The sequence below is a fragment of the Triticum urartu genome, chromosome 6A (assembly GCF_056163025.1).
Source record: "Triticum urartu cultivar PI428250 chromosome 6A, HENAU_Tu73, whole genome shotgun sequence".
In the NCBI taxonomy this organism is placed as follows: domain Eukaryota; kingdom Viridiplantae; phylum Streptophyta; class Magnoliopsida; order Poales; family Poaceae; genus Triticum; species Triticum urartu.
In genome coordinates, this window is record NC_141878.1 from 24,598,300 (window position 1) to 24,617,167 (window position 18,868).

The 18,868-nt window shown below is 44.3% G+C and overlaps 2 protein-coding genes and 1 pseudogene across 3 annotated transcripts; all 3 read right to left on the reverse strand.

Annotated features, from left to right (window-relative positions):
- Positions 1–1,177: 1,177 nt before the first annotated feature.
- Positions 1,178–2,497, reverse strand: LOC125513639 (2-hydroxyisoflavanone dehydratase pseudogene; annotated as a pseudogene).
- A 3,469-nt stretch (positions 2,498–5,966) lies between these two features.
- LOC125517259 (putative germin-like protein 2-2) lies at positions 5,967–8,035 on the reverse strand. 2 transcript variants are annotated; one of them, XM_087527615.1, is made up of 2 exons: positions 7,920–8,035; positions 5,967–6,466 (listed from the first exon to the last, which is right to left on the reverse strand). In XM_087527615.1, the coding sequence occupies exons 1-2, from the start codon at positions 7,951–7,953 to the stop codon at positions 5,967–5,969; spliced, it is 534 nt and encodes a 177-aa protein (XP_087383741.1). In that variant the 5' UTR covers positions 7,954–8,035. The 2 variants fall into 2 exon arrangements, with proteins under 2 accessions (XP_087383741.1, XP_048538395.1); XM_048682438.1 differs by lacking the exon at positions 7,920–8,035 and adding an exon at positions 6,605–6,731 and having other exon boundaries at positions 5,967–6,502.
- Positions 8,036–8,202: 167 nt separating this feature from the next.
- On the reverse strand, positions 8,203–11,567 carry LOC125516385 (uncharacterized). Its single transcript, XM_048681854.2, has 3 exons — positions 11,405–11,567; positions 11,186–11,292; positions 8,203–9,305 (listed from the first exon to the last, which is right to left on the reverse strand). The coding sequence occupies exon 3, from the start codon at positions 9,301–9,303 to the stop codon at positions 8,236–8,238; it is 1,068 nt and encodes a 355-aa protein (XP_048537811.2). The 5' UTR covers positions 9,304–9,305; positions 11,186–11,292; positions 11,405–11,567; the 3' UTR covers positions 8,203–8,235.
- Positions 11,568–18,868: the final 7,301 nt, after the last annotated feature.

Here is an 18,868-nt window from a genome sequence, read left to right on the forward strand (position 1 = left end):
TACAGACAAGCCAATCACTCGTTGTTTTTGTATGTCACCATGTAGAACAAAAGTGTCATGTGATGTGACCGCCATACAACCTGGAATATGTCCGGGTGGCCATTAAGTAACTTACGTGATAATTAATTCTTTGGCTTGAAAGTGTTGTAAATGTAGCCCCAATTCTATTGATTTGTTCAAGCAGCTACAACCCAAGGAACTTCTAGAGAATTAATATTGTTCAACTTTCAGGAAATGGTGTCAAGCAACATGTTGCTTGATGAAGGACCAAGGTAGTTGAAGAGGAACATGAAGCGGTATGAAAATTCCTCTGGTGGTCGAGCATCTTGTCAGTCTGTTTATATTGACCAGATTAGAAAAATCGCAGCGTAAAAACTTAAATCTTTTTCACAAGCCTTTGAGCAACATGTGCTATCTATGGCCTGATGCCATGATATACATGGTTTTGTGCTAAAACCATTTTTAGATGTGAAGTTCAAACAAGGTCGAAGTGGTTTTATGAAAAAAATTGAAGGCCGTCAAAATAAAGAGTTATCAGTAGTGCACCACAACAGTTACATTTTTAAATACACACGAACTGTCAAACTTATTGTGTACCCGTTACAACGCATGGACCCTTTTGCTATGTCTTGATAATGTTCCTAATGACTCATTCGTCGTTATTTAAAACTTTGATTAGTTTGATGGTCCTTCTTTATAATGTTTGTGCAATTTGTACGGATAATTCCATATGCATATGCAATTTATCACGAAAATCTCTAACTAAGGGGAAAGACTACGTCCTACTATCTACGTCCTACTATCTACGTCAAGTGTTTGTTTGGGACAAGCCCAAATAGTGTTTCAATTTTTTATTAAAAATAAGAAAATTACCCAAAATTAACCTAATTATCGATGTTTATTTTAATTGAATATAAAAAACGATGCACAATAGCGCACGAAGCAGATTGTGTCTCTTTTTCGCCTGGTGCAACGCACGGGCATTTATACTAGTTATTAAATAAATTAACTTGAATTAAGGTATAGAGCTGGTGTTCTCTAAAGAAACAATTAATCCTAGTCCAAGCAATATCGTGGAGTGAGTATGGTTTACACGATCGACACGGAGGAGACAGAGCAGGCGTTGTGCATTTGCCCGGCTTTCCACCGCTGTAGAGAAGTATGATTCTTTGAAGAATGAAACAAAATGTGGATCATTGGATATTTAAAGAAGGGCATATCAAGGGCTGAGATTCACAGACCCGTCACAAACAGCACCCCTTTTTCAGTTTGTGTAAAGTATTATTGACAGGTAAAAAAATGTATTATTGACCAGAAAAGTCGATCGCAGATCATTCGGCGGAGAGGAAGGCGACCACCCGATCCATGAGAACCGACGACTGGTCGCGCTCCGGCTGGAGGAGGAAGAACCCATGCTCCTCCCCGGGGGACTCCAGCCACTCCGCCGTGCCGGGCCACCCGCTCCCCTTGACGGCCTGATAATACGCGGCGGCCCTCGCCCGCCCAAAGTCCCTCTCGGCGGAGCAGACGAGCAGCCTCCGGCCCGCCAGCGCGCGCAAGCTCGGCGCCCCGGGAGCCATCGGGTTCAGCCTCGGGTCGTCCACCCCTAGGCCGTCGCCGTCCGGGCATATCAGCGCCCAGAGCTTCTCCATGTGATATCTCGTGTCCGCCGCCTCGCCGTCCACCGGCTCCTTCCCGCCAAACATGGGGTGCAGCAGGAGCGCCCGCTCCACCACCGCCCCCGCGGGCAAACCGTCATGATCAGTGCTTCGTGTGCCGGCCATGATCGCCATGTTGTGGACGATGTTGGCGCCGCCGCTGTCGCCGGCCAGGAAGATGCGGCCGGCGTCGCCGTGCTCCGACAGCCACGGGTCGCCTACCCTCGACGCGGCCCAGCTGAGCGCCAGCCAGGAGTCGTCGTAGGCGGCCGGGATCGGGTGCTCCGGCGCGAGGCGGTAGTCGACGGACACGGCCAGGACGCCGGCCCGGGAGACGATGGAGTTGAGGTAGCCGTGGTACATCTGGGAGGCGGCCGAGCCGAGGACCAGGCCGCCGCCGTGGAAGTAGACGAGGATGGGCAGCCTCTCCCTCCCGCGGTCGGGGCCGTCGGGGAGCGCTGGCAGGTAGAGGCGGACGAAGACGCCGGTGGCGGCGTCGAGCACGACGTCCTTGGAGGTGACGCCCGTGGCGGCGTCGAAGCCGGGCTGGGTGGTGTCCGTGCCGAAGAAGCGCTCCACGCGGCCGTCCTCGTGGACGCGGAACGCCGGCGAGTCGAACAGCATCTTGCTGGCAGCTGGATCCATTGCTCACATGCAAGGTCGGTCGTCAGACCGTGGCCAAGAGATCGATGAGGGAGGACAGACCAGAGTAACACGGGCCTCTAATTAATACTGCTCCGCCATTGATTAGCTCAAAGACTTGAAGTAGTAGATAGTCTTCCCACGCTATCTTCCTCGCTATCTCATGCCCAAGCTTCGATTCACCTGCTGACACGCCATGGTTCAGCAGTCAAGTCAAAGTAGACGCCGGCCGGCCGTTGTCCCTGCCCGATCCAGAGATCGACAAGAGTAAAAGCGACCGACGACTATTGCACGCGTATTCCACTAGCTTTTCGTTTCGTTTGTGCCTTGGGTTTCCATCTGAGACTTGTCTATTATTGCTTTATCTTGGTTTTTTTTAGCATCAGTACAGACACAAGCGCTCATATACACGCGCATACACTCACCCCTATGAACGCACACACACACCCTACTCCTATGAGCACCTCCGAGAGACTGAGCCGACATATCATCTTGAGATTTACGAAGTCACCGTAGGCGCCTCGTCTCCTCCCACTGAAAGCGTATCGCCGGAAATCCTGAAATAAATCCAGCAATAATGCGAGCACCAGGATTTGAACCCTGTTGGGTTGGGGATACCACTGTCCACCTAACCAACTCAACCACAGGTTGATTCACTTTATCTTGGTTTTTTGTTTGTATATACTCCTACCAAAACTTAGATATCATGTCCTTTCTTGGTCGGCAGTGTCGTCGTCCACGCCCACCGGTCCCGCTCCCGCCACATGAAATTCATCGTTAGGATCACGACTGAAAATGAATAGATTGAAAGTTTCTCAGGAAAAAAAAGGAGCTCACGGCTTTTTGTGGAGCAGGAGCTGAGCTAGCGAGTGGTTGCTTGTGTACGCGGTATGTCCACCAACTTAGCGGAATTGCAGTCAACATAGGCGAAAAGTCTTCAAGCCCCCTCGGCCGCGGTCAAATTTGGTGCTTTAACCATTTTGAAGAAGTTGAGCGAGATTTGACCCTGCTTTGATGAAATTTCGGGATCTGGCCCTTTTCCTACATCCATCGAGGGGGAGGGAGGAGATGAGATGGATACATATGGTGATTGGAAATGACTGAATCGATGAATGTGATGTTGCTTGTTTGATTTAACTATATTATTTGCAAATTCACAACATATTTATAAGAAATAACCAGGGCCGTCGATGAGGGTGGCCAAGGTGGGCGACCGCACAGGGCCCTCGAAAAAAATGAGGCCCCCAAAATCATTAATCTAGCGCTAATTACGTTGCATGTCATGCATGATCTCTCATCGGCCGACGATTTATTTCCTTCTCTATGCACCCCTACATGCATGGGATTTCTTTACTTGATTACCTCCCCTACATGCGCGTGATTCCTTTCCATCTCATGCAATAAGTTTTTTCCCCACAAAACTCCCTACTGCATACACCATTTAGTTCCGGATATTTTGGTACGGTAATTGCATGAGTGAGGATTCCGGATCAAAGAGAATCAGCATGGAGATCGCTCCATTCGCGGGGCCATTTTTTTTACCGTAGACTTTTATTTGGTGGAAACAACCTATCGAAGGGAATCAAAGAGCTAGAAATAAGAAATGATTAATATTTCAGAATTCCCTTAAATTAATACACACCCAATAATATGAAACAAAGGTCAATACTTTGAAGATCCTATTTTATGTTTGATGATCATATAATGCAAATGTGTAACCTGGAGTACTCCGCACGACACATTTGACACCAAGCAATCGGTTGCTCAGCAGAGTGATAAAATTTTGGATGATATATGTGAGGACAAGCACGCATTACATGAATTGATAGCCGAACCGTAGCATAATTTATTTTTCGCACCGGGGCCCCAAATTTCTGGAGACGGCCCTGGAAATAACTATGCCTCGTGTAAATCCTACACCGTTGGATATTACATGAAGATTCGTGAGGATTTTTTTCTTTTACTCCCTCTAGTCCTTTTTAGTCTGCATATAAGTTTCGTCCGAAGTCAAGGTATCTCTACTATCAACATTGACAATGCCAAATCAATATTGTTAGATTCATTATGAAATGTTGTTTCATAGTATACATATTTTGTATTATAGATGTTGATATTTTTTTAATATAAATTTGGTCCAACTTTGTAAAGTTTGACTTGAAAATAATCTAATACGCAGAGTAAAAAGGACCGGGGGGAGTTTTTGTTTTGTTTATTTAAACTAGTAATAATGTACGTCCAATGCATGTTTATATTAGGTAGGATATTAGTTGCACATTATATTAGGTAAAATATATCTGTTGCACGTTGGTATTTGATAATATATCAATTACTTTTTCATGGGAATGATAGAATATTAATTACATGGCAGATTTCAAGGGATAGCGTTGAGTCAAAACGTGTTTATAACCAATGGCAGTGGTGGATAATTAGAGCGTTAAACATGTTTGGTGCTCAACATTGGAGCAATTTGAACCGCTAGATAACATGATTTGACGGCTGAGATGGTTTGAATCTGCCCATTTGGGTCTTTTTATATTGGTATAGATGGTGTTGGAGTTAGATGAGACTTTGTTATTTCTCATCAAGATTAGACATAGCAAATCCGTTTTAAATATTTGTAAACTCAAACTTGTTTACAGGTTTCTAGCCTTTGGAGGCACACCGGATGTGTGAATAAAACATGATGGTAATTATGTAAAAAAAAGACATAACACTAATGGTTAAACTTTATTACTTCATTATCTACTGCATTGTTAAGGAAAAATAAATAAGTGACTTCCGAAATGCAATGTTGGATCGTCTCTTTACATGCTTGTATACTTCTAGTCACAAACGACGCATGCACAAAACAGAGAGGAAGAATAACCAGTACAATATGCCTCCTTGACAGCTTTCCCTTTGTAAGCATTCCTGCAGGTATATGTGTTATAAAAGAATTCGAAAATACAAACAAAAATAATAAGACACACGCAAGAAAGACTTTGCATGTACCTGCGTGATTATGGGCCAGCCTGTTTAGGGCGTCCTTGAGGCGAGACGGTCTTGTATCTCACTGCGGGCGAGACACATCAGCGCCCTGACTCCGCTCAGAAATAAAATCAGCGATCTGACCAAACTTGTTTATTGCAAAGGCAAATTATTTGTTAAATTTGTCATTGATTTCCATTGCTTTGGTTTGATACTTTCTCTGTAAACTAATATAAGATCGTTTAGATCACTACTAGTAAATATTTGTTGTCGCTGATTCGTGTACTTTACACTGTCCACATGTACTTGTGGGACCTCACAAAAATCCAAGTGAACTATGCGGTGGAGCTTCTTGTACGAGCTAACCTTGCTGTATGCTGTTCATCATCTTTGGTTTTCCTTGCTTTGAGTTTGGGTCATGGATATAGCCGAGTCATGTTACCGTGTGCACGCATAGAGAAGTGATTATGTGTGTCATGCAAGCTGAAAGTGAGTTTCGTTAGCAATAAGCGTGTGCAGATTAGGGTGTACCACAATACATCAATGTTACATAGGTAAAAAGACATACACATGAGGATTAGATGTCCTCAACTTACAATACTATACAGAAAATGAAATGCAATACAAACGAAGCTAAAGACAAAATAGTACTTCAACGAACAATTAAACAAAGAAACACACGCGGGAACACGAGACTTTTTAGAACTGTGCTTGGATCCAATCGACTGTGTTCTTCTCCACCTGGAATGCCTTGGTGATAACATCATCTGAGATGGCAGGCTCCGATCCAAACACCGTGTTGGCTACCGTGATCACTCCAGGTTTCTGGCTGCTCAGTGCCGCAATGGCCACCGCATGAGTGTTCCCATTATTGAACTGGTAATGGACGAGGCCCTTGGGGAACACAAACACGTCTCCCTTGGCGAGAACCTTGTTGAAGTGTCTGTTCTCAGGGTTCGAGGTGACGAAGCCAACGTGGAGGCAGCCCTCTAGCACGGTCAAGATCTCGGTGGAGCGCGGGTGGGTGTGAGGAGGATTGAGGCCGTTCGGCGCATAGTCGATGCGGACGAGGGAGACGCCCATGGTGTTGAGCCCATCGATCTGCGCGACGTTGACGGCGGTCACCACGGAACCCTGCTTGTTGGCCGTGTTGCCGGCCATATGAAGGCCAGAAAAGAAGAAGTCCTCCGCGACGACATCCTTCACATCTTTGCAAGGGAGTCCGTTGACACGCACTGCGGTGATTGGATGCATCGATCCATGTAAGATGTCAGAGACGAGTGATTGCTTAACTGCAATTCCATGAGGGTGTATTAGCCAGTATGCATTTACATCACCTTGAGACATCTTGTCCGCAACGCAGAAGTCCTGGAGAAGGCTGGGGTCGGAGGCGGCGACGCCATGCTGCGAGCATGCAAAGGCCAAGAGAGCTCCTGCAAGGAGCAGCACACGAATGGCCACCATGTCTCTTTTCTGTTTTCGCCTCACTAAAACGAGTGAGCAAGCAGTGTTGATACTGGTAGGAACGTGCTCGCTGTCAAGCTTTGGGAATTGTTTGCTGCGCTGCTTCGACTGTGCGATATCTAAGCAATAATGTTGGCTAGTATTTATAGGGAATAATCCTGCCATAGTGCCATGTATATTTGTATATGTATGTATATACATGGGTTGGGTAGGAACAAGTCTTGTGATGTGGGCAGCCTGCGCAGAGCGTGTGCTTAGATCTGGACAGCCTGCTACGCATATGTATGTATGTATGTATGTATGTATGTATGTTGGACGGCAGGATCAAATTATCTATGCTTGAACAAGTCGCCTGTGCATATCCACAACGACCAAGAATCCAAGGAGGCAAATACAGAACGATAAGCTCCTTGACCATGGACCCCCTCAGGATGGCCTTGCGTCGGGCGCTGATTCGGTTTATATGAAGCAGAAGAACACATCTTCATGACAGATTGTAAAGTTTGTGATTATCTTTTTCAAGACACCTGCATCTATTGGTGTCCGTTCATGTATTTCTGCTGTAATTCTAGAGCAATACATGATGACGAGATAGAGGTACATTAACTAACAGTATCTTCATGCATTTCGGTCAGGAATGGTCCGTCAGGGTACGGAGAAGCATCAAGATGAACAACACCAGATTACAATTAACCCAGCCTTATGTACTACTACAACAGTATACAACTGTACAAGTGAAGACACGGGTTGATATAAACTATAAATTGCAGACTAGCTCTACTTATCAGTTTTCGAGGGATCCATCAGTACAAGAAGCAAGTTCGTCAACAGAAAACAGAAGCCAGCAAGACAGGTTATGTTAGGCTCCGGGCCAATAATTCCAACCGAACAGAACATAGGCAAGATCCAGAGAGCAAGTGTGACCAAGCCTTCACCCTTCAGTAAACACACCAAATTGTCATCCATCATGAACTTACAGTAAACACACCATAGCGAAGCCATGGCGTCGATCAGGAAAGTATTACAGAAGGGCGCAAGTTACCATATCAAAGCCATAGCGTCGACCAGGAAAGTAATGGCTACCAACAGGATGGATGAGATATACTTGCTTACAAAGTACACTCACTGATGCCATTGATTTTTCGTACACGGCATACAGTTTGACAGAACCCTTTGTCAGATATCTCTATTTTCTGATGCGGAGATATGATGCTCTTTTCATGATATATTTCGTGTGTCCTACACAGACTTTTCTCTATCTTTTTTCATCTTTTCTACTTCTTGGTAGGGTATGACAGCATTTCAGCCTGCAAAGACGAAAGTAGAACTTGGATCAGAACTTGAAATGAGAAGAGACGAAACATAAAACTGGAAACACGTCTTTCATAACTGAATTGGCACAAGGGGCAATTGCCTAGCAGGTTTCAAAACAAGTGTTTGGTGCTGCAGCAAAGAGTTTTCAGAACAAACTTGCCTGGTTATTTGCATGATCGATTTCGAAGAACTACGTCTTCTGCACGACTGCCTCAGGATCCCAGCTCCTGGAACACAAGTCAGCACTGCCGCAGCCACTCAGTACCAGGCTCAGGCTTCCAGTTGCGCACCCTGAGGACACCGATGACACCATTGTAGTGGAACGGCTGTCTGAGTGTCCACTCCAGGTGCTTGAGAGTGTAGCCAGAAAAGAGCCTAGCCACCCGTGAGAGCCGCCAACAGCCTCTACGTCCTCCTTGTCAGAGTTGTTGACTCTCCAGCTCCCCGTGGTACGTCGTGAGGACACCGGCACTACAACTGCAGTGGCATGACTGCTGGAGCATCCCCTCCAGCTGCCAGAGAGTCTGTCCAGTGAAGAGCGCAGCCACCCACGAGAGAGACCCACAGCCTCTGCCACCTCCTCTCCAGGCGGTGCTGGCGCAACCACTGTCTGTGCCTCGACATCATAGCGATCTGAGCTGTGCGTCTTTTCAGGGTCAGGGAAGGGGATGGTGATGGAAGCATCGCAGAACGGACAACAGTAAGGTGTGTGTCCACGAATCCATGGGATAATGCACCGCTCGTGGAATTTATGCAAGCACGCCGGAAGGGACAGGATCATATCGCTAGGCGCAAAGTTTTGGGCACAGATGCAGCAGAACATCCCCTGCTGCAACAGCACGGGTGGTTGCGAGAGCAACCCCAAGATCACCAGCTCCACCTCTGGTAGAGAGGGCGCAGATGGCACAGGGACCTTCAACCCAAACACCAAACCTTCTGCATGCTTTCTAGACGAAGCACTGGCCCCCGGGCAAGCATGAACAGCTGCCGCCGCTGCACACTTCCTGTCAGACTCTCCTGATGATGAGGCCCTCCAGGAGATGCTGCTGCGGCGAGAGAATGGCGACCAGGACGGGCGAGGGGGGCGGGAGCTACGACAAAAGACCTTAATGCACAAGATCACGAGGGTTGACGCGATGATGACGATAGCGATGATGGCAATGCTGGCACCTATGGATGATGACGGTGCAGCTGAGGGTGATGCGCTCGGCACAGAGGGATATCCCATAAGAAGAGGTGGTGGCGGTCCTGGAAGCATATCTGGAGAAACACAATAACTGAAATCAGATTCCTCTACTAGGTCAACCAAACAAATTGATGACAAAAAGATGAGCATGTTAACAAGGAAACTAGAAGACAACTTTACAAAATCAACTGAGACTGTAGCTGCTGAAAAGAAAGTAAATGATCTAATTACTTCTTCCTCTAAAAGGCAGAAACCTGGTAAAGTTTCCCTCCCCCTTCTATAACTGTTCTGTGTTATGGTACAACTTCAGTTGTATTAAGTTATCATATAGTTGATGAGAAGTTGGACAGAGAGGCAAAGATAAATATATTTATTATCAGACATCCAACCTGTATATTGCCATTTGTTAGTTTTCTTGTAGTCCAAACTATTTTTATTTTATGCACGAGTACCTTTTTACACAGCATCTCACTTTTGGCAAATGTGTTTTCCATGATTATTCCTTCAGTTGACTGTAAGTATTTGGTCCGGGACAATGTAATATTATGAACTTTCAGGAAGTTGGCTACCTGGTATCTACTTCTAGAGATGTCTTACTTCTGTACTAAGCTCTAATTTTTATCTCTGCAGCCAGATGCCGTCTGAAGAAGAACCAAGTTCTCAGCAGATGTCTTACTTCTGTACTAACATTGCTCTAATTTTTAACTCCGCACCCGAATGCAGTTTGAAGAAGAACCAAGTTCTCATCCGTGTAGGAAAACTGGGGCCTCTATCTGATTCTACCGACACTGGAAGTGAAGTTGCTGGTGTGTCAAATAGCAGTATGCCTGAATCCTGATCACAAGGTACGGTTCATTGCATATGCATGCATATAGTAAATAATAAGTGCTGAATGTTTCTTTTGTAAGACATCTTGACACTCTTATGCAATTCCTATGCAATGAACATGTGGAAATACAAAGTGTGAAGACGATGAATTTAGTAAACTCGCAATGCAGCTCAATTGACTGTAAGTCTTTGGTCCGGGACAATGTAGTATTATGAACTCTTAGGAAGCTGGCTATCTGATATCTACTTCTAGAGATGTCTTATTTCTGTACTAACATTGCTCTAATTTTTAACTCTGCAGCCGGATGTCGTTTGAAGAAGAACCAAGTTCTCAGCAGTGTAGGAAAATTGGCATCTCTATCTGACTCTACTGATACTGAAAGTGAAGTTGCTGGTGTGCCAAGTAGCAGTATGCCGGAATCCTGATCACAAGGTACGACTAATTGCGCATGCATCCATATAGTGAATAACAAGTGCTGAATGTTCCTTTTGTAAGATGGTTTGACACGCTTATGCAGTTCATAACTTCGTATGCAAGCAACATGTGGAAATACAAAACGTGAAGACCATGAATTCAGTGGATTGGGTGGTCAGCCTTTTCTCCCCAAGTGTCTGCTAAACATCTCGCAGTGCAGCCCTCCAATCAATCTGAACTCTAACTAAAATTTCTCAATGCATGCATGTTCCTTTTGTAAGAAGGCTTGACACTTGCAGTTCCTATGCAATCAACATGTGGAAATACAAAGCGTGAAGACGATGAATTCAGTGAATTGGGTGGTAACTGGTAAGCCTTTCTCCCCAAGTGCTTGCTATACATCTCGCAGTGCAGCCCTCCAATCAATCTGAACTCGATAATTCAGATAGCAACCTGTGAATCCCCCACTTCCCCGCATAGCTCCAAATTCCTCAGCGCGAAATGCGCAAAAGCACGGACGCAGACAGTGTACACTTTGGTTGCAGCCACAAATTGAGCTCGAAAATTCGATCTCCCGCCCCATTCTAGATTGTATCGAATCATCAATGCAGAGCACCGGTAAGGGGAATCGGATCGGCAAATCCTACCCAATGAATCGGGCGACAAATCCTAAGCCTGCAAGGGGAGGGGAAGGCATGTAATAGGTAGTACCTCCTGATGCATCGGTGATGGAGGCGACGACGAGACGAGGCCAGCGGGCGACCCGGCGGTGGCGGCGCTGCGGCTTGAGGTCCGGACGCCTTCGCGGGTACCTGGAGCTGTCGGAGGAGGAGGAGGTATGAGCTAGGGTTAGGCTCCGCGGCGGCGAGGGTTCCCGCGTGCGTGCGCGCGGGGCGGAGGAATCGGGGCGCGCGGGTGAGCGAGCCTTACCTCAGGGGGCGCGACGGCGACGGGAAGAGAGGCTGACGGAGCGGGTCGCCGGTGCCGGAGGGATCGCGCGCGCGGCGCGGACGAGGAGGCGGCGGCGGTGGGGATGGGAGAGGAGAAGGCGAGGTGAGGTGGGATGGGAAGGAAGGTTTTGGTGGGGGATTGGCGCCTGACCTGAGCGGGAGGAGACGGCGATCAGAAAGAAGCAGTTGTATGGCCCACATGTCAGCTTAACAGGCTATTGGTCTTTTTCTTCCTCGTCGGTTTTTTTTTCAAAAACTTTCAATTTATTCATCAAACATCATACATCATGGCAGTACAAAAAAACACCAAAAGTAAAAAAAAAATACATCCATATCCGTAGACCACCTAACGACGACTACGAGCACTGAAGCGAGCCGAGGGCACGCCGCCGTCACCGCCCTCCCCTCATCGGAGCGGAGCAAACCTTGTTGTACTGGATAGTCGAAAAGTGATCATGCTAAGGCCCCAAGGGACCAGCGCATCAGAATAACACCCGTCGCCAATGAAAAATAAAAGCGTAAATCGAAAGGGTCCAACCTATAAACACGCGAACGCAGACTGAGATTTTAACAAATCCACCGAAAAGAAACACCAACTGTATCCCACGAGATCCGCTAGAGCCACACCTCCATACAAGGGCTGCCGCGTGGCAGCAGGGCCTGCCGCCTGACGGCGTGGCGGCAGGTGCCACGCGTCGGCTAGCGCGGCTGGCGCCTGGGGTGAGGGGGTCTCTTTTGTCATTTCCATCCACATGTAGTCTTTTTGGCAATTGCGTTGGGCACTTGGTCCTTTTGGACAAAAATTCATATTTTTTTTTGCATAAAATAGAATGCATGTCTCCAATGATTAGTTCTAAGAAATGCCAGCATAGTTCGAGGTAAACTAGCCAGAAAACTATGATTATTTTAATTAAGGTTAGAGTCATGGATTACATGATTGATTTTCAAAACACAACATCAGATGCAGCTGAGCACACCGCTTATGCGATATATTCGATTGGTGGAATTCTTGAACTTCGTATTCATATTAACCCATGTATTTGTTTGCTAACGGTAATTGTTTCATCTGATGGTACTACCATTGTGTTACAAAGAACAAGTACTTTGCTAATGGCAAGAGGCGTAATGTTGCAAGCACGTATATCAGTAGTGTATACTACCAAGGTGGCATTGGGCTTGCATAGGTGAGGAAGCATTGGGTGCACATTTATGTCACTGTTTTCTTGATCAATATATTTCATTAGCAGGTGAGGGAGCCTCGTGAAACTTTATTTTATTTAATGTCTTTTTTAAAACTGAAACTGGCAAACAACTCGCTTTGTGTATGATCAAACCTTGAAACTGATTAGGTTCCGTATAGATATAGCTGATTCTACTTTTGTTCAATTATTATGGATACAAGCATCAACATATGTATTTTTTTATTTAATGTTTTGTTTCTCCCCCCTTTTCGACTCATTCTCAAAGGTGTGTTGCCATCGAACGCAGAGACTAGATGTTCTGCTCTTTGTGTCTGAACAATCTGTAGTTGGCAGCAAGTTTTTTCTTAACAGTGTTCAGCAAACTTGCCCACATGTTGTATATAAAAAATATATATATACAGTTCCATTAAACTTGCTTCTATTTTTTTTGTCAAAATACATCGGCCCATGGTTACCGAATAAACTATTGTTGACTATTGTCGGGCGAGGTGAAGATGTTGTCACATCGAGGTCCATACAAATGGGATTAGAGAACAAGAGAAGAGTTTGTCTTGGTGTTGATTCTTGCATGAATTGTATTAGAGTGTGTGCATTCTGTCCGATGGGATTTGATTGTAAATCTTTGTTCACTACTTTAGGTGTGCATTGAGCGTACATGATTTGCTTGAAAATAACAAATTAATTGGCAAGTTTGGATTATATCTAACTAGAACGACATTGACACTTCTCGATTGGAAAGTTTTGATTTTTTAGATAGAAATAACTAGAACGACATAGACACAAGTTCTCAGCATGTTAAATATGTTCACCTATATTTTGAGTTTAAGTTATATGGATTTTTTGGGTACATTATTAGACCTCTCAATTGATATTTTATATTACAATATAATTATCCGCAACGAGGTCATATATAAACATTTCTTCAGAGCGGTTGTTCCCCTGCTCCATGGATCTGTGGCACTCAATGGAGTTGTTCAAATGATGGTGTTGAAACATAAAGAAGATTATGGAAAGTAGGAATTGTGAGAAAATAATAATTTTACATGAATGGATAAATAGTGCCTGTACCTAAGTATACATTTGAATCTGTTCTTCAAGATTCATAGAAATAAGGAGGATACTGATGATTTGAAATAAGAATGCAATAGCTTTTTGGGTGAAAAATGAATCTTACAAACACAACAATTCTTTTGAAATATTTCTTTATTACTAATATTAGATTATCCTTTTACATACACAAATAAATTTATATAATGGTCTTAATATTAGTTGAGACGTGCTTTGCACGTGCACGCTTACTAGTTATATTAAATAAATTTTGGCTCTAGGGTGATAAATAAATTTATACTAAACTTCCATACTTATTTGAACATATTTTTCACTATAGTAGATTCTTAATGTGTATTTTGCTCTATTACTTGATTGGTATAGTTAATCCAATAACAATGTTGCTAATGCTAATTATAGCATTTTTTATTATACATTGTATTGTTTTTCACCTAAAATTCTGCTTGTGCTAAATTTGAACTATGTGTTGTAACAAAAGTTCAATGTTGATTACTTTTTTATAGCTGACCAAACTATTCAATGAGCGTGTGTGTGTGTGTGAGAGAGAGAGAGGTCATAATAATATAACTGAGATACAATCTAACTAATATCTTGATAGTAGTTTCTAGTATATTGTAAGGTAAGCATATCTTTGGCCTATTGACTGAATTGTAGGCAAATGGCTCTAGCAAGTATGGCCCAATAATAAGTTGGGGACGTGTGCATGCTTTGTAATTGATAACAAAATAGTATTGCTTATATTAATCACTAGAAAAACTAACAATACCAATGCCTCTAGTTTTGTAAACATGCAATTTCATTTGATATGCTTGTTTGTAATATAATTTGGTTCGTTTGGTGTAGACCAGATGTCGTGCCAATTTCTAAAAGTAACGCATAAAATTAACAATAGTGGAAAGTGCATCTAGTCTCATAATGGATTTTGGTGATTAATGAAAAGACAATTAAGAGGGCTAATATTTTTATTAAGTCGGTTTTAAATTTAGTCCCTATGATAATAACTGAAAACAAAGGGATAATGACCCATCAAAATGAGAATAAAAGGCTCAATAGTTTGAAGATTTCAACGGACACAAATTCCACACTGGTCTACTAACAATTGTACTATCAAGAGGACATGAGCATATAAACTAGAGTTGGATACTCCGGGAAAAGTATTACAGTCACTCAAAGCTTTCACTTGTTTTCTCTCATTTATACCATTTCACATTGTTCTTGGTACTACGGATGTCCTCGGATTTTTATTTTTTGATCAACAAGACATTCAACCACTTGGGGGGGGGGGCTTTAAGTGGAGCTTCAAACTTAATTGACGATCAGCCAGGATATGGCCGATATCAACATTCTCGCCTACGCCTATTGCATATTAGCGGAAAAGGGGAAATCCTACGACATAATGACATTATTCCTTAAAATCTTGTTGATAAACCATCGACTAGTACTACCAAACCTCGCGAGAGGTTGTTAAGCAAACCACCCCAGCCCTTAAATGTTGATCCAGAACTTCTGAGTTCTTTTTTCCAAGCTAACAGACAGTGTTGTGTTTTTTTCATGTCTATGTTTAATCCGGTACCATCTAGTCCAACTATTCGGGCACGGAGACCAAACCCAGGCCCATTTCGACTGGCAAAGTGCTCCGGTACAGTGAAGCAGGCTCGGGGGGCAATCCGGTCCTGCTCCACCTCTAGAGACACCTACTACACTCCTCGATCGCCTTCCCGACTTTCTCGACCTTCAGGTCCATGAGGTATCTTAATTATTTGAAGATGTTCAACATAAAACTAACTAGAGATGATACCCCACGCGTTTGCAGCAGGAATTGGTTGTAATTATTTCAACGAGATTTAGTTGTATGAATCATTAGTATTTGTTGTAAAAATGAGAGTTGGAAATAAAATACATATAATTTATTGTATTTATTAATGTGTGATGTATAATATTTATTGAATATTAGTAGCATGCATGTGGGTCTTTTCCATGCATGTTGGTATGGTGAGCTGGCATTGTTGCATGTTGAGAGAATTAGAGTTAGTGCCACTTAGTGGGGACAAACTATTTAGGCATTATAGATTATGGATATAGGACTATTAGACATACACATACACATACACGCGAGTGAAAAGATAGAGGCAATTAATTGGTGGTGGCCAATCATAATCATAAACTTAGTTAAACGTATGAAAATTTTGCACTTGGTTTACTTCTTCAGGATGGTGGGTAATCTATCTTAACCAGAAAGAACAAGACATATGTTGGTGATACGTCTCCAACGTATCTACTTTTCCTAACACTTTTCCTTCTGTTTTGGACTCTAATTTGCATGATTTGAATGAAACTAACCCCGGACTGACGCTGTTTTCAGTAGAACTACCATGGTGTTGTTTTTGTGCAGAAATAAAAGTTCTTGGAATGGAACGAAACTTTGCGAGGATTTTTTATATCAATAATAAGAATTTCTGAAGTCAAGAGCTGCCGGAGAGGGGCACTTGGGTGGGCACGACCCACCAGGGCGCGCGCCCCTCTCCTGGTATGCCCAGGTGGGCTGTCCCCACCTGGTAGCCCCGCTAACCATGAAACCGACGCTATAAAATCCTATTTTCGGAGAAAAAATCAGGAAGAAAGAATTATCACGATCCACGAGACGGAGCCGCCGCCAAGCCCTGTTCTTTCTTGGGGGCAGATCTGGAGTCCGTTTGGGGCTCTAGAGAGGGGATCTTCATTTTTCGTCATCACCAACCCTTCTCCATCGCCAATTCCATGATGCTCCCCACTAGGAGTGAGTAATTCCTTCGTAGGCTTGCTGGTCGGTGAGGAGTTGGATGAGATTCATCATATAATCGAGTTAGTTTTGTTATGGCTTGATCCCTAGTATCCACTATGTTCCTAGATTGATGTTGCTATGAATTTGCTATGCTTAATGCTTGTCACTTTGGGCCCGGGTGTCATGAACTTAGATCTGAACCGTTTATGTTATCATCATTATATCCATGTTATAGATCCGATCTTGCAAGTTATAGTCACCTACTACACTACTAGGAAAATGGCTATAGATAGGATTGATACTAATGGCGCACCAGAGAAGTAGTGCGCCACTACTATATACTAATGGTGCACTAGTTGGTGATGCGCCATTAGTGTGGAAGACACTAATGGCGCACCAGAAAACAGGTGCGCCACTAGTGATAATTTTTTTTTCATTTTTACATACATACTAATGAAGCATCCTACCGAAGTGCGCCATTACTAGTTCTAACTAGTAATGGCGCACCAGACAGGGAGTGCGCCAGTACTGAATTTTTTTATTCTTTTTTTGCAAAACTACTAATGGCGCACCGCCTCACAGTGCGCCATTACTAGTTTAAACTACTAATGGCGCATCCTGTAGAAGTGCGCCATTAGTATATATTTTGATATCATGAATATTTTTAAATTTCATGGGCACTTTTTGAATTCATGAATATTTTTTCAAATTTGATGATATTTTTTCATATTCAATATGATAAAATATTGAATATTCATGAGGACACTCGATCTCGATCCCCCTCCATCTCGATCTCGATTCCCCCTCCATTTGATATGATAAAAGATTACTAATGGCGCACCGACCGCAGGTGCGCCATTAGTAAGATTCCCCCTAGCTAATTCCCTCCCTCTCGCCAGATCCCCTTCATCCCTCTCCCTCGCCCCCTAGCTAATTCCCCCCGCTGCCCCGACCCACGCCGCCGCCGCCGACCCCCCGCACCCTCCCCCGCTCCACCACCGCCGACGACCCACCGCACCCTCCCCCGCTCCACCGCCGCCGATGACCCCCCGCACCCTCCCCCGCTCCACCGCCGCCGCCGACCCCCCGCACCCTCCCCCGCTCCACCATCACAAATGAATGCAACTAAAAATCCAAAAAAAAACAAATTTGTTTATATTTTCAAATAACAAATTTGATGATATTTTCAAATAATAAATTTGATGATATTTTTTCGATTCATAAATATTTTCAAATAACAAATTTGATGATATTTTTTAAAAATTATTACTGTTTTTATAAGAATTTATTACTGTTTCATATTCATATTCATTTTCATATTCATATTCATATTAATTTTCTATTAGATTATTAGATGCAACAAAATAATAATAAAAAAAATCTTACTTATGGCGCACGGCTGGCTGGTGCGCCATTGCTATCTAAAAAAAGAATACTAATGGCGCACCGTCTCGGGGGTGCGCCATTGCTATAAAAAAACATACTAATGGCGCACCGTCAGGGGGTGCGCCATTAGTAATCTCCCCCTAGTCGCCCGATCCCTTCGTCCCTCCCGCTCGCCAGATTCACTCCCCCCTCGCCAGATTCATTCCCCCTAGTCGCCCGATGACCCCCGCGCCCCGCCTCGCCGTCTCGGTCCTCGCCGCCGACGGCCTGCCCCGCTCCTTCCCTCCACTCCTCAATCGCCCTCTCGGTCCTCGCCGCTGACGGCCTGCCCCGCTCCTTCCCTCCACCCCGAGCGCCGCCACCGTGCGTCACCGCGGCCACCGACCGCCCCGTCCTCCGTCGTCGTGCCTAGGAGCTGCGCCAGGAGCAACACCATCATCACCTTCATCGCCTACGTCCACGGATTGGAGCCGGGTCATCAAGGATCGAGCGTATCGACCTCTTCTTCCTCATCACCGACCACTGCTTCTCGGCGTCGATCCATGCTGCCCCGACCACCCTCGGCCTCGCCCTCTCCTTCCCCAGCTCTGCGGTGAGCGTCTCCATCGATTCCCCTGTTTTTCTCCTTGTTTAGTCATCGTTTGTGCATGCGGGCTCGTGCTCACCGCGCCGGCCGCCCCTCGCTGTAGATTCTCTGATGTCCTTACCTGAAACTGAATATAAAGTCAGTTTAAAAGTCAGTCTCCTAATCTGAATGTAAACTTTATCTGAAACTGAAATTGAAACAGATGCAGTCATAAAAATTCAGTTAAAAATTCAATTTTAGAGCTTGGCTCCTGATCTAAATATAAAGTGTACGGCAAGCTTATATTGCAAGAAAGTTTAAAATTCAATCTAAAACTCAATGTAAAATTTAGTTAAAGTGATCTGAATATAAAAACTCTTGGAGTAAAAATTCATTCTAAAAGTCAGTTAAAGTTTCAGTTTTAGAGTAATTTTCAGTTTGTAAAACTGAGAAGTGTATTTT